Here is a 13,143-nt window from a genome sequence, read left to right on the forward strand (position 1 = left end):
TTAACCTGCCCTCCGCACACCTTTACCCTGCAGGCAGACCGAGAGGGTGCAGCCATTCAAGCAGGGAGGAGGCTGAGTGAGCGAATGCGACAGGCATTTGCGGTGCGCTAACCATGCGAGGCCACGTTGGCGCTTTTGACAATGGGGCCTGATTAGGTTGAGAGGCTCGGAGAGGGCTGACGACAATGAGCAAACTCGGAAGACTCCCACACATTCCAACGGAGGATGACTTGGTCTGATTTCCTTCATCGAAGGAAGTAATGGAAATGCATTGGAACCTTAACAAAAGGCAACATCCGTTCGCAAACAGTCTTGGGCATCAGTTCTGGCTCAAAGTGGTAATGTGGTTTGCTCATAGTTGACATGCAGATACTGTATGTCGAGTGACGCCTGGTAAAATTTGCTTAATTTGTTCCTTGACCACGCGCTTTCCCAACTGAAATAAAATGCCATTATTCCGTTCTTGCCTCCACCCCAAAATTTGATCGCACTTTCTCCCTCACCGCACTACTCATTGTGGTATGCACACCCGGGCCAACTGGGGGCAGTGTAGGATGAGCAAACTGTACTGGAGTCTCAGCTCCTCTCTCGGTTTCTCAGTATGGCAGTAATCGCTGTTCTACTTGGAGGATAAAGAATATCTGCCCGCGAGCATTGTGATACGGCCCGTCTATGAGTGTTGCTGCACCATTTGTGTTCGGATCGCCAGCGCTTGAAGGGTAACAACATCGCCACATGGTAATTATTAGCATACAGAGTTTCCGATTTTACGTCTGCATTCGGGTAGCTGAGGCTACGTCGTCGTTTTAAAAGCACAATGTGTAATTCTCTTTGTTTTGACAGTAACCTTCAGCTGAGTGTGGCAAATTGATGCTTGTTATGAAGCGAGTTGAGTCACCCGCCACCGTACGACAGTCCCTCTCAATTTTACGTTCAAAGTCGAGGCATGAAAAGAAAATAATAAAATGGTCGAGGAATGGCTTGTATCTCAAAAACCTGAAGTCAGGCCATTATATCTTTTAGTTTTTGCTCTAAATTAGCCCTTAGTGTGTCTCCCAAGAACTTGAAGAGTGTAAGTGATTGTGCCGTCAGGCGACCCCGGCAAAGTGTGACGGTTCCAGTGGCGTCGGGTGAGCTCTGGGCTGGACGCGTGCCGCCAGGTATTGCTTTTACTCAATTGTTTCTTTTGAAGCGCTGTAAATGCTCCGCTTTGTGCCAGATTTGGTGGATATAACAACGTCGCCAACTACAAGTCACGTGGGACAGAACAAGAGCCTGCAATCCTTTCGACAGACGCACTGACATCACCGCAGTCATCGAGACGGTTTTGGCTTAGTTAGAGGCTGTGGAACTTATTTTAATTGCGTTAAAAAGGCGAGGCGATAGTTGCTATTCACACATATTAATGTGTTCCTCTGGAGTCCAACATTACATTTTATGAATTAAAAACAGCGATTCTCGGTCATTGGTGCCATGGTTCTCAATCATCTTTCTTCGTAGACTCCTCCAAAATGATTGATTCAGAGCTCCACAATTGATCCGATTTTTCTCTTAACACAATGCTGGCATGCGGGATGCTGCCACAACTTCTTCACAAAAACACAACATCCGCAATCATAATTGCAGGGCGAAAAAAAAGAGAGCCATTGTAAAACTACCTCTGAAGGGGAAGAATTAGCCGGTTGACCCCACCACTCTATTCCATGTGGGTGTTGTTTATGCAGAATGGCAACTTAGAGCTGTCAAAATCGACAGCCCGAATGGCAAAACATACCAAAGTTAGAAAAATTCTGTCTTTTATAGGTAATGAGGAAGGAGCTCTGATATGTCAGACAGTCGACTGCGCTCCCCCGTTACGTGTTGGTGCAGTTTATGCAGATGAGCCAAACACAAATGAAGGAAATGACGATTTGGAGAGGCAGTAGGAAATGCGGTTTGGCCACGGCTCTGAAACTAACGCAGAAACTGAGAATGTTGGTCTCATTTTTTCCACTATTCCGTGTCGGAGCAATCTATAACGGCAGGGGAAATTGACAAATGCTGGCTTTTAGAGGCGCCACAAAAGGCTGTCCAGAATGAATCCTTTACATGTAACTCGCCATGCTCCCCAGCCCCCCCCTTGCTATTTCAGTCGGGTCAAAGAGACGCCGCTGACAATCTCTGCCGACTACCTGCGATGCTGGAAAATTGCCAGGCTGATGTCGTCCACCGATCCCGTTTCGGTTTTGATCATACAAAAAAAAAAAAAAAAAAAAAAAAGCCACACAAAAGTGAAAAAGGAGCTTCAGTTACAGATACCATCTCCAAAGGGCCGGTGTGAATTTGGGAGACACAAAAGCGAGCAAACTTTGACATCTCAGACGGAAAAACAACATTAAGGGGTCAACTTCATCTACCCTTTATGTGTCGTTGCACAAATTAGAAAGGAAATGAGGAAAATGTGGGCTTTCACGGGCATTGTGTTCCGTCGCCGCTCTTACGCTACCCTTAGGAGCTGAAAAATTGCAGGGTTGACTTCGTCCTCTCATTCCGCGTCCAATTGCACACAATAGCGGCACGGCACAGGACAACATCAAAGAATGCATCCTTTACATGTTGCTTGCCACGCTCCCCCGCACCCTTTTGCTATTTCGCTCAGGTCAAATTGAGGCCCCCGACAACCTCCGATTTAAACGCGCGTTTATGTCCACATCCGCATTCAGATACATGCAAAAGCACTCGCGCAGTCGGCGAGTCAAGAGGTCAAATAACTGCCTGCTGCTTTTTGAAACCAGCTCAGCGTGACTGCAGGAACTAATCCCGCGCACGCTCTGATCCTCACGTTCACTGTGTGTGTGGTGGGTCTGGGGGAGGGGGGGTGCGTGTATGCGCGTGTGTGTGTGTGTATCGGGGGGGGGGGGGGGGGGAGTGGCGGTCAGACAGGTCATTCATTACCTTTCGCCTCTCCCGCTCCGGGTTGAACGTTCCCAACCACGACTGCATCTGTGCAGGGAAGACACAAAATGGAGGAGAGGTTTCATTTGGACCGTCCCCCCACAAAGATAAAAAAAACAGTGTGCTTCCGTTACGGATCTACCGCTGACGGCAGAAGATTCATGGTTCAACTTCATCCGCCTTTCCCCTCCCTCCGCCCGTGCCCCATTACGTACTGGTGACTTTTATACAGAACACCAACATGGGAAGGAGAAAAAAAAAAAAAAGAAATCACGGCTTCACAGGCGGTGTGAAAAGGGCTTCCGTTATGGCTCAGATACTAGTTGACAAGGCGAAAAGATTTCACCCAAAATGGAGGAGAGGTTTCATTTTGCCATTCTAAAAACCTCTCGCACCCCAATTCCATGTTGGTTCCATTTATGCAAAACAGCAACAAAACTGTTGTGAAAGGGACAAACATAACAGCTCTTCTTGGACATCCTGTGCCGTTTATACACAAATGCGACGGTAAAAACGGCAGCGCGTAAGGGGCATCTGTTGCAATTAAAAAAGGAAAAATTGCTAGGTCGACATAATTGCGTTTCGGAAGGGTTTATACAGAACAGCGACACAAAACAGGGGAAAAAAAACTGCTTTTGTGACAACCTTCGGTGGCAGATTTCTGGGTGGACTTTGCCGCCCCATGCCTGTTGTTTTAACAGTACACAAGCAGACAAAAGGCCGAGAAACACCTACTTTTACATGTGATAGGGCCACCCTAAAAATTCCCTAAAATTGCACGGCTGACATTGTCCCCCCTCCATTTTGTTGTTGTTGGTGCCATCCAATCCCAGAACGCCGACATGGGAAAATGTGGAAAATGATGGCTTTTACTGGTAGCGTGACGATTACATCCATGCACTAAAGACACATCATGGACGACGGGTTTGATTTGTAAATTCCAAAACCCAAAACAATTGATGTTAGTGGTGTCATCAGAAAACGCTACTTTTACACTACCCATGCCATTTGCACAGAACAGCAACACGAAAACAAAAGGTAAAATGGCTGCTTGAATGGGGCTACCATTACAATTATGATATTACCGCCAAAGACAGATCATTTCATTTCTGTGTCAACTTTGTCCCTCCGATATCTGTAACATAACAGTGACTAAAGGTCATCAGCTATATGAAAGGTGCTTCAGAACTCTCCAAAAAAAATGCAGCATTGACCTTGTCCCTCTTTGAAAGCTCATTCACTCCCAAAGACGTTTTTAAACGTCTTTTCAGACTTGGTCTAGGATTGGCTGGTACTGAATGAGTTAATGCAGAACAGCAACATTGAAGAAAAGACGTTAAATGGTGGCTTTTACCAGCATCTCTACAAGAAGGACACAAATTAGCGGTTCGGTCTGGACACGGTAAAGGGGCGACTGTTCAGCCCAGGACCGGCCCGTTTGTACACCAACCGTTGGGGGAAAATTCAAATATTTTCCTGAGATTTTCCGATGGCCTGGGAGCAACATCAAAAACAGTAAACGGGCAGTGTGAGAAGGGTTCACAATAAGAATTTTGATTTGGACATTCTCAATATTGTCCTCAGATTCCATGTTGGTGCTGTTTCGACAGAACAGAACTCAGGAAATAAGACAGCGGAAGGCCATTGCTTTGACAGTCGGTATGAAAGCGGGCATCTATTATGGCTCTGATATTCAGGAAGAACATTTCCCAGTCACCTTTACTGAAAATATTCCCTGCCGGCATCATCGGAAAGAAGGCGGAAAATGATGGTAGTGTGAAAACTGCATCTGAGCAGGAAGGACACAAAATGGAGGAGAGGTTTGCTTTGGACATTACAAAAAGACTTTGCCCTGCAATTACGTGTCTGCGCCGGACAGTGATATGTGGGGGAAAAAAATCAATGTGTCAGAGGCTTCTATTCCAATGAAGAGTGACAATTCTCAGGTTGACTTTGCGTTGTGCCGTTTCTATCGACCAGCAAGGCAACCGGGCCTAAAATTTGGCATCGATGCAAAATCCTTCACTCATTAACTCCTTCACGAATAGGACGCATGGAAGCACTTCCAACCCTGCCAGCATCCAGACATGAAGCGGGAAATGATCAACATCCGTAGTCATGACGTGACACCAGGAAAAAGGGAATCTTTGAAGCCGTATTAAAGACAGCGAGAGGGGGGAGGGGGGGGATTGTAGCAAACACGGCAGACGGCTTCCTCCGGAGAGAATGTGGGAATACTTTTCCTTTTGTCTCCTCTCTGGGGGAATGCAGGGAAATGTCAACACACGCACGTGCACGCCCGGACACATGAGTGGGATTTGGAATGGTAGGATGGAGGCGGTGGTAGGGGGAAGAAGTCACAAGTTTTATGTAACGTAAATCTTGAGGGGCGGAGGGTGGGGGTGGGGAGCGGGCAGTGCGACACACATGCACAAAAAGAAAGCAGGAACGGCGCGCACGGCTCCTTCGTCAGCTATTTATTAACTTCATGTTGCCATGGTTTCCGGGCGCCCTGACCGTCACTGCAAACGCGAGTGTGACCACGGCGTGTTTGCGCAGCGGCCCCCCTCCGCCGTCCGTCCGCGCCGAGCGCCGCTATCCATCAGAATCAACAAACGCCGCCGCCAAGTCTCCAACGCGCTTGCCTGACCTTTGCGGCAATTTCTCTTAAGCCACGCCACGGCGAGGCGAGCACATCAGCAGATTAAGTGTCGAGATGTGATGGAGGGAAGGAACGGGCACGGACAAATCACATCCGTAAACACTTCAACCGCGCTGTAGGACCACCCTGTCGGGCCTGATAATGGTTCCCTTGTTGATTCCACTCCCCGCCTCCCCCCACTTTTTTTTTTTTCAGCTTTAAAATTGCAAGGCAAACTAAGGTGCCACTATGACAAGATATATCTATTTTTAAGTTTCACATAGCAGCATCCCTGTTCACTGGAACCTGTAAAAAGATATGAACATTTAGCAATACTGTAAATATATGCCTGGCCAGTAGTTGCTACATTAAGTTCACAGCATCAACACAACTTAAGTACACAACATTAGTTCACTACGGTTAGTACAGGGACAGTGTGCTACTGAAGCTGATATAATTATGTAAAGAACCTAGGGTTACGTTTTCTTTTCATAAAGGCACTTCATGAATAAAAGGTGATTGATTGAAGTCCAAAACCTTAGTACACAATGTTAAAACGGCAGTGCAGTGTTAGTACGCCGCGTTGATACATGGCATTCGGACAAGATGTTAGTTCACCACCTGGGTTCCTGATGTCAGTTCACATCAGTTCAAGACATTGGTTTACAATCCTAGTTTACGCCATTAGTACATCACGTTAGTTCACGACGTTGGCCTCACAGTGTTAGCTTATTATGTCAGGTCACGCCGTTAGGTCATAACTTTAGCTTACGTTAGGTCATGACTTTAAACCATGAGATTAGCTCACGACGTTAGCTCACGACACTAGCTCACAACGCTAGCTCACCACGCTAGCTCACTACGCTGGCTCGCGACGTTAGCTCGTGTTAGCTAACGACGTGAGCACATTAGTGCAGCTCCTCCCTTGTTAGCGCACAGTTTGTACGTGGTGTTACAGTTTGTACGTGACGTTAGTTCTTGTTAGTTCACCATGTCGAGTCACAACATAAGCTCACATTAGTTGACAAACTTTGTTGACGCTAGATGTTAGAGCAATATTAATTCATGAAAATAGTTGACTTTTTTCTCAACTACAAAAACGTCTGGAAGTGTTATAACATGCATGAAAGGCCTTATAAAACCAAGAAACACTTCTCACATGCACACAAATTGCTTTTCCTCTTGTGCAGTCTCGTAAATGTGAAAAGTGCTTCAGAAGAAAATGTTGAAAAACACAATCACTATTTTCAAATGTCATATTTCGGCTCAAAACAGTGTTGGCATGTACACCAACAACAAAAACAAATTTTAATCAGTTAAAAAACAAACAAAGCAATCAGTGCCAAAGATGAATTTGTTCCGCGTTGAAACAAGAAAATAAGCTGCGTCATCTTGAAAACAGCAAAACACAGCGCCATTTTTTTGTTGCCATTTTGGCTTTATTTTGGTTGTAAAAAGAGAGAGAAAAATAGAAAAGGAAGAGCTGAGGGACTAGAGTCGGGCCACTCTTAATAGTGATGGAGGCTCAGCCACCGTAACGGCCTGATAAAAAGTTAATTTCAAATGTAACCGGACAAACTCTTTCACGCTGTGTTAGTCAGAAATTTCTCCAACACAAACTGAGCAGAGAAGTGGGCAGAAAATAAAAATAAGACGCGACAATGCTTTTTTTTTTTGTGTGTGTTTCAGTGAGTTGTGAGTGTTAAGTTGGACAGACTCTGGAGACACGCTGTTCCACTTAGGCTCCGGCTATAGTGTTCATTCAGTCTATATTTCCGACTGTCAAAGTAAGAGATGTTACAGCTGTCTGTGGATTCAGAATGCTGAAGCTAAAAACAACAAGCAATATACTTCCCTTGTCACACGTTGCCAATTAATCATGAATCCGATCATCGTTTAACTAATCAGAATCTGCTAACCTCTCCTTGCTTCTTACTGTAGAGTAGGGCATGCCATTGTACACTGGATATGGCTTCACAACAATAGCTTGCCATCATATTTTACAGGGCGCAATGCTAGGACGTGTCGTTTCGACAACGTAAAGACGTTCAGTACACGGAACACAATGCATGTTTCATGAAATTAGCACACGACGTTAGCTAACGTTAGCGTTACGGTAGCTTGCAACATCAGCGCACAATATTGGTTTTATAACGCTTGCTCACTATGCTAGTGCATGACAGTAGAAGATAGTGCACCACCAGACTGGGCGTTGAAAGCTCGCCAATGCTTGTCCCGACATCCGTTCACAACGTTAACATCGGTGCGCAAAATTACTTCATCTTGGATCAAGGCGTTGGTTCACAGCGTTGGTCCAAACTGTTGGTTCTCAATGTTAACAAATATCATTAGCACAGCGTGTGCTTAATTTACATGAGACGGGATATACCCACCGGACCTCTGAACGGGAGACGTCAAATAGAAAATGCTTGTTTCAATGGATGTGTAACTCAGGCGAGTGGTTGCGCAAAGTGGAGGTCAAACGAGATAAATTAACACCCCAAAAAACAAATCTCAAAGGCTTTTAGTCTGGACGTGGCCGAGGAACACACACGGAGGAATCATAAATTACATTCAATTTAGTTCTCAAGCTGCACGCAGCCCTTCAGTGTTGATTTCTTTAAAGCCACGGTGTCGACACAGGCTTGGAAGACTAATGAGCAACGCGGTAATTATCTCCCGCAATCTCGCTCCCTTCGCGATGTGAAAACATCTCCGTCCAGCCTGCGCCGTCGCCGCCTCGCCCCCCCCCCCCACTCCTTGTCTCTTCGTCGAGCGAGGCGCCACCTACCTTCCCCGCTTTCAAAGCTTTTTGAGATTCTTTCAAGTGAGACAGCCTGCAGCGGAGGGGGAGATAAAGGCGCAGCTCTTCATAAATGTGATAGAGGATGCAAAACGGCAGAGTGAAGGGCGAGACAGGTGGAGCGAGACGGAAAAGGCGCGGGGGGGGGGGGGAAGGGATGGGGTAGAGAGACGGGAGTGCAACACAGGTGAATCGTGCAATTTTTTTTTTATGTGCCTTGTGGCGATAGTGAGATATTCTTTTTCATGCGCTAGTGACAAAGATCACTCAGTGAACTTAGTCCACGAGATTAGTCGATAGGGTCAGCTCACTGTGTTAGCTCACAACGTTAGCGCATGGCGTTAACCCAGGACTCTACTTCCATTTAAATACACAATGGTGATATGGGACATTACGGTACCAAATATACTCAGTGTCTGTCTTCAAAAACACAACTTGATTACACACCTAACAACGCAAGAGAATTGAAATCAATACAGGTTAAAAAAAAGTGTTTAATGGGCAAGAAACCAATTTGATTCACATTGAGTGCTCACTGAGCGCTCAACACGAAAGACGGCTTTTTGTTGGAGCGTGAACCTCGCTTTCAATTCTCAATCAAAGAAATCCAAAACATTCGAAACCCAAGTGCGCCACTGGGCTTTGTGCGCTGTGCCGTCATATCGCGGGAATGTCAGCTATGCGGACCTTGTGGAATGTCGCCTCCGGGCTTTTCGACTGCGCCCTCAAAATGGAAAAGAACACAGGCTCTGCGTGAGCCAGAGGGGGGATCGATCCAATCAAACAGCCTGCTTCCGAGCAATACTGTTTATCGAATAAAGACAATAGGGAAAACGTCACGTTCGAGGAGCGCACCAGGTGAACAAATAGGCTGGAATAAAAGCGAGTTGGATTGTTCGCTGTCTACTGTGCATCAAGGAATGAAGACAATCGAAAGGAATGGGAAAGTGTGCATCCGCGCTGCTCATCGTCGAGAGCTGTAGCCGTCAAATCTCACGCGTCTTTTACACTTGAAACGTCACAGTCAAATGCCACAAGCTGTACAATTTGTTCTGGAAAAATAGGCCTCAAATGTCAAAGAAAATTTGAAGGTCAAACCACTGCCACGTGAAATTTCAGCAAAACTCATGAGACCGACTCGATTAGCATTCAAAGGATGAAGCGATGTCATCTGCTCATGTCTTGACCTAACGTCTTTTAATATCGCGGACGTGAAGTTGTGAATCCAATCTCTTCAACAACACCGAACTAACATCGTGAACCAACGTCGTGAACCAACGTCGCGAACAAAGATTGTAAACGGACTTTATGAACCGCGGTTCCTCCAGAGTCCTCCATTCGACGCCGAATTGAATCGTTTTATTAAGCGGAGGGAAAAATGCAAAAAAAGAAAAAAAGGAACTGCGAGAAGAACGTTGTTCACACACGCCATCGTGAGCGAGCTCAGACAGGGCTCTTGACACGGGTGGTTTCGATCAACCAAATTGGCACTTCGTCAGCCTGGCTAATGTGGGTAAAGTATTCATATCGCCTCACCCTGGCGAGACGACTATTTGACAGCGCAAACGCTGGGAACAATGGCGCGTCTGCAGATGCCGTGTTGTTAACCCTTTCAGGGACAGCGGTTACTACAGTGGACAGTTTATCGTGTGATCAGGTTCCAGGGGTGCATGAAAGGGTTCAACACAAATCTCAATGATCTACCAACTATTTTTTTTTACCCATTTTCAACCTATTTGAGCAATCTGAAGAATGATTTTTAAAATATCAGTAATGCTGGTGTAGGGCGGCCCGGTGGTCCAGTGGTTAGCGTGTCGACCTCACAGTGCATACGTTCGATTTCAGCTCCGGCCTCCCTGTGTGGAGTTTGCATGTTCTCCCCGGGCCTGCGTGGGTTTTCTCCGGGTATTCCGGTTTCCTCCCACATTCCAAAAAAATGCATGGCAGACTGATTGAACACTCTAAATTGTCCCGAGGTGGGAGTGTGAGCGTGGATGGTTGTTCGTCTGTGTGTGCCCTGCGATTGGCTGGCAACCGGTTCAGGGTGTCCCCCGCCTACTGCCCGAAGACGGCTGGGATAGGCTCCAGCACCCCCCGCGACCCTTGTGAGGGTAAGCGGATCAAAAAAATGGATTGGTGTAAAGAGTTAGCATGTAGTAATTTCCAGTGGCTGTTTCTCTGTGCTTGTAGAGCCGCTGCGTGTGACGTATCGCGCACATTCTCGACACCGATTGCCTGTCGGCGACGCCGTAAAAAGTTCACATCAGCAAACCACGACGAAATGGGCGAAGGAGCAAAATTTTCACTGCAAACGCTTTATCCGCACTGCCCAGCACACAACCGCGCAAACTGCATTGACGATGTACGGAAACGTGTTGCAGATGAAAAGCTCAGCTCGCCTACGATCTGACCATCCCATTAAGACTAAAAAGAAATGCAAAAATTGGCTCATTTCCATTCAAGCTTGGATGGAAGCGCGAAAAAAAAAAAAAAAAAAAAACAAGGTCATGAAATGAAAATGGAATTTAAAAATAAGACTGTGGGGAAAGGTTCATTGCCAAGTTCGGCGAAGGCTACAAGCTTAGACAGAGTCGGGTTTTGAAAGCCTCCGGGCAGGTCAGACAAACCTGTTGGAGGAGGCAACAAAGGCAAATTATCCAAAATGTCAGTTATTTATAGACGCACTTCCGGATTTCGACCCGGCAAGAGCACACGCGTTCGCCTCTGTTCAGTCAGACATGCTTCCATCCACGCGGTCTCATCTTCACCGCCGATTTGACGCATCTTCAAAAGGTCACAAAGCATACCGATGCGGCCTAATAACCGCACACACTCACCCTGTGATTGGCCACACAGATGATCCTGGCGTAGCAGCAGATCATCAGCAGGATGAGCGTGAAGAGAGGCACGTACCATCTGCAATGTGACGTCAGAGAGAAGAAAAAAAAACATGAGAGCATATCTGAACACCTTTAACCCACAATATTTGTTGGATCATTGCATCCGATTTTTTTATTTTTCATCAAATGGCCCTCTTGAGGACAAATAGCCCCTTGCCGGTTCCCCACCCTTGCTGTCATCCACAATAACCATACGGTCACGTATTGGAAATAAGCTCACGAAAAATGCTTGCTTGGTCTGTGCTTTTCCATCCTCCAATCGTTCATCGCGGTTCACTGTGTCCCAGCGCCTCTTCCAAAGTCAAATTAAACACTTCAAGATTGTTCTTAGCTCTGCATGTCTGAGGTAACTCGCATTTTTGGGCAAAACAAATGAACATTTCATTCTTCACAGAGACTTTTAGCCCAAATTCATTTCGAAACATGGTCAATGTTTTGAGTCAAAATGACCACTTATCTATTAACCCATTCAGTACCAGCCAATTCTGGACCAAGTCTGAAAAGACGTTTAAAAACGTCTTTTGGAGTGAATGAGTTAAGTAGGCATTTTTTGGGAGTGGCAAAAGACTGCAAAAAGTTGTGTTATAGTACAGATATGAATGAAAAATATTTGCACTTGGATAAAGATTGACAATTTAGAAGAAATTAAATATCTGTACCATGATGGAGAAATCGCAATAAAATTAGGCAGACTGGGTGACAAGACAAGTCGCATAGCTGCTTAAAACATGTACTTGCGTACAATGCACACAACACTGCGGAGGCACTGCAAGTCAAAAGTCTAGTGGGATGTTAATCGTGGTGACATCATCTTTATTTGTGCGCGTTGACAATATGCAGTAAGACTCGAGACTTTAATTCTTCATGGAACAAATACGTATTTCAACATGGACTCACACAATATTGTGGAAGCGAACACATGTTGACGTCGCCAAACAATCATCTGAGTAGGGAACTCCTTTACCACATGAGGTAAGACTCGTGATGGGAAAAGCTTCGAAGATGTGCCATGAACCAGTTGGTATATATTTTTTTTAGTCCTCGGGATGGAACTGTTTTTTAAGACAAGGTTCAAGAAATGGAAGGTCAGTGTGCTTTCAGTCAAAAAATACTTTGATTCATGAAGCATCTTGAAGCTTCATTTTCCCATCATTAGGTAAGACTCCACATTCATTCATCTAATAGTAAGTGCAGCGGTAACGGAACGTGCCTTATTGCGCCACACGACATGTTCTTACGCTGCGACGCAAACTTACTCATTGCGCGCCAATTCATTATTTTGATCCAGTTATTGATCAAATACCTGCTGTGAATGTTGCTATTTAGTCAAGCAAAACAGTATTATAACACACACACAGTCACACACTCACACAAAAAGCAGTTGGATGTGCATTTAAAAGTTCACCTGCACATATTATAGTGCATTTTAGGTTCATTCTGAAATGTCACCCTAAAGCCGAACATCCCTAACCTTTTGTAAGCAGTGAGTTTGATTTAATTTCTCCACCTCGCTAGCTTACGATGAATTCGCTCAGACAGCTATTTGTTCCAATGTCTTCTAAATGAAACTTTAGGACAGAAAATTCAAAGCACTTTTCAAATGCGAAAACGTATCATCAGAAACGAAGCATTTCGAAGACTTTCAAGCACTCGTGGGAACCCTGCAAAGCTCTTCTTCTGACTGACCACTCGCAACGCTTTTATAACCTTCATGCATATAGGCCACCCTGGCTGGTTAACTCATTCACTCCCAAAGACGTTTTTAAACGTCTTCTCAGACTTGGTCTAGAATTGGCTGGTACTGAATGAGTTAATTAAGGTCGCCAAGGTTGTCTTTCAGTGAGGCAAAACGCAGGCCGCAGAGA

The 13,143-nt window shown here is 45.6% G+C and overlaps 1 protein-coding gene across 2 annotated transcripts in view; it reads right to left on the reverse strand.

The window, feature by feature from the left end:
* LOC147198314 (cyclic AMP receptor 4) overlaps positions 1-13,143 on the reverse strand; it is a 76,093-nt gene that overhangs the window by 34,441 nt on the left and 28,509 nt on the right. For both annotated transcript variants that reach the window (XM_086123642.1, XM_086123643.1), the window contains 2 exons: positions 11,216-11,294; positions 2,935-2,982 (listed from right to left, as the gene is read on the reverse strand). In XM_086123642.1, the coding sequence (XP_085979768.1) occupies positions 2,935-2,982; positions 11,216-11,294 (127 nt within the window). The remainder of the gene's footprint in view (positions 1-2,934; positions 2,983-11,215; positions 11,295-13,143) is intronic.

This window comes from Hippocampus guttulatus, chromosome 11, assembly GCF_054856545.1.
Source record: "Hippocampus guttulatus isolate MCC_2025c chromosome 11, RoL_Hgut_1.0, whole genome shotgun sequence".
Lineage (NCBI taxonomy): Eukaryota > Metazoa > Chordata > Actinopteri > Syngnathiformes > Syngnathidae > Hippocampus > Hippocampus guttulatus.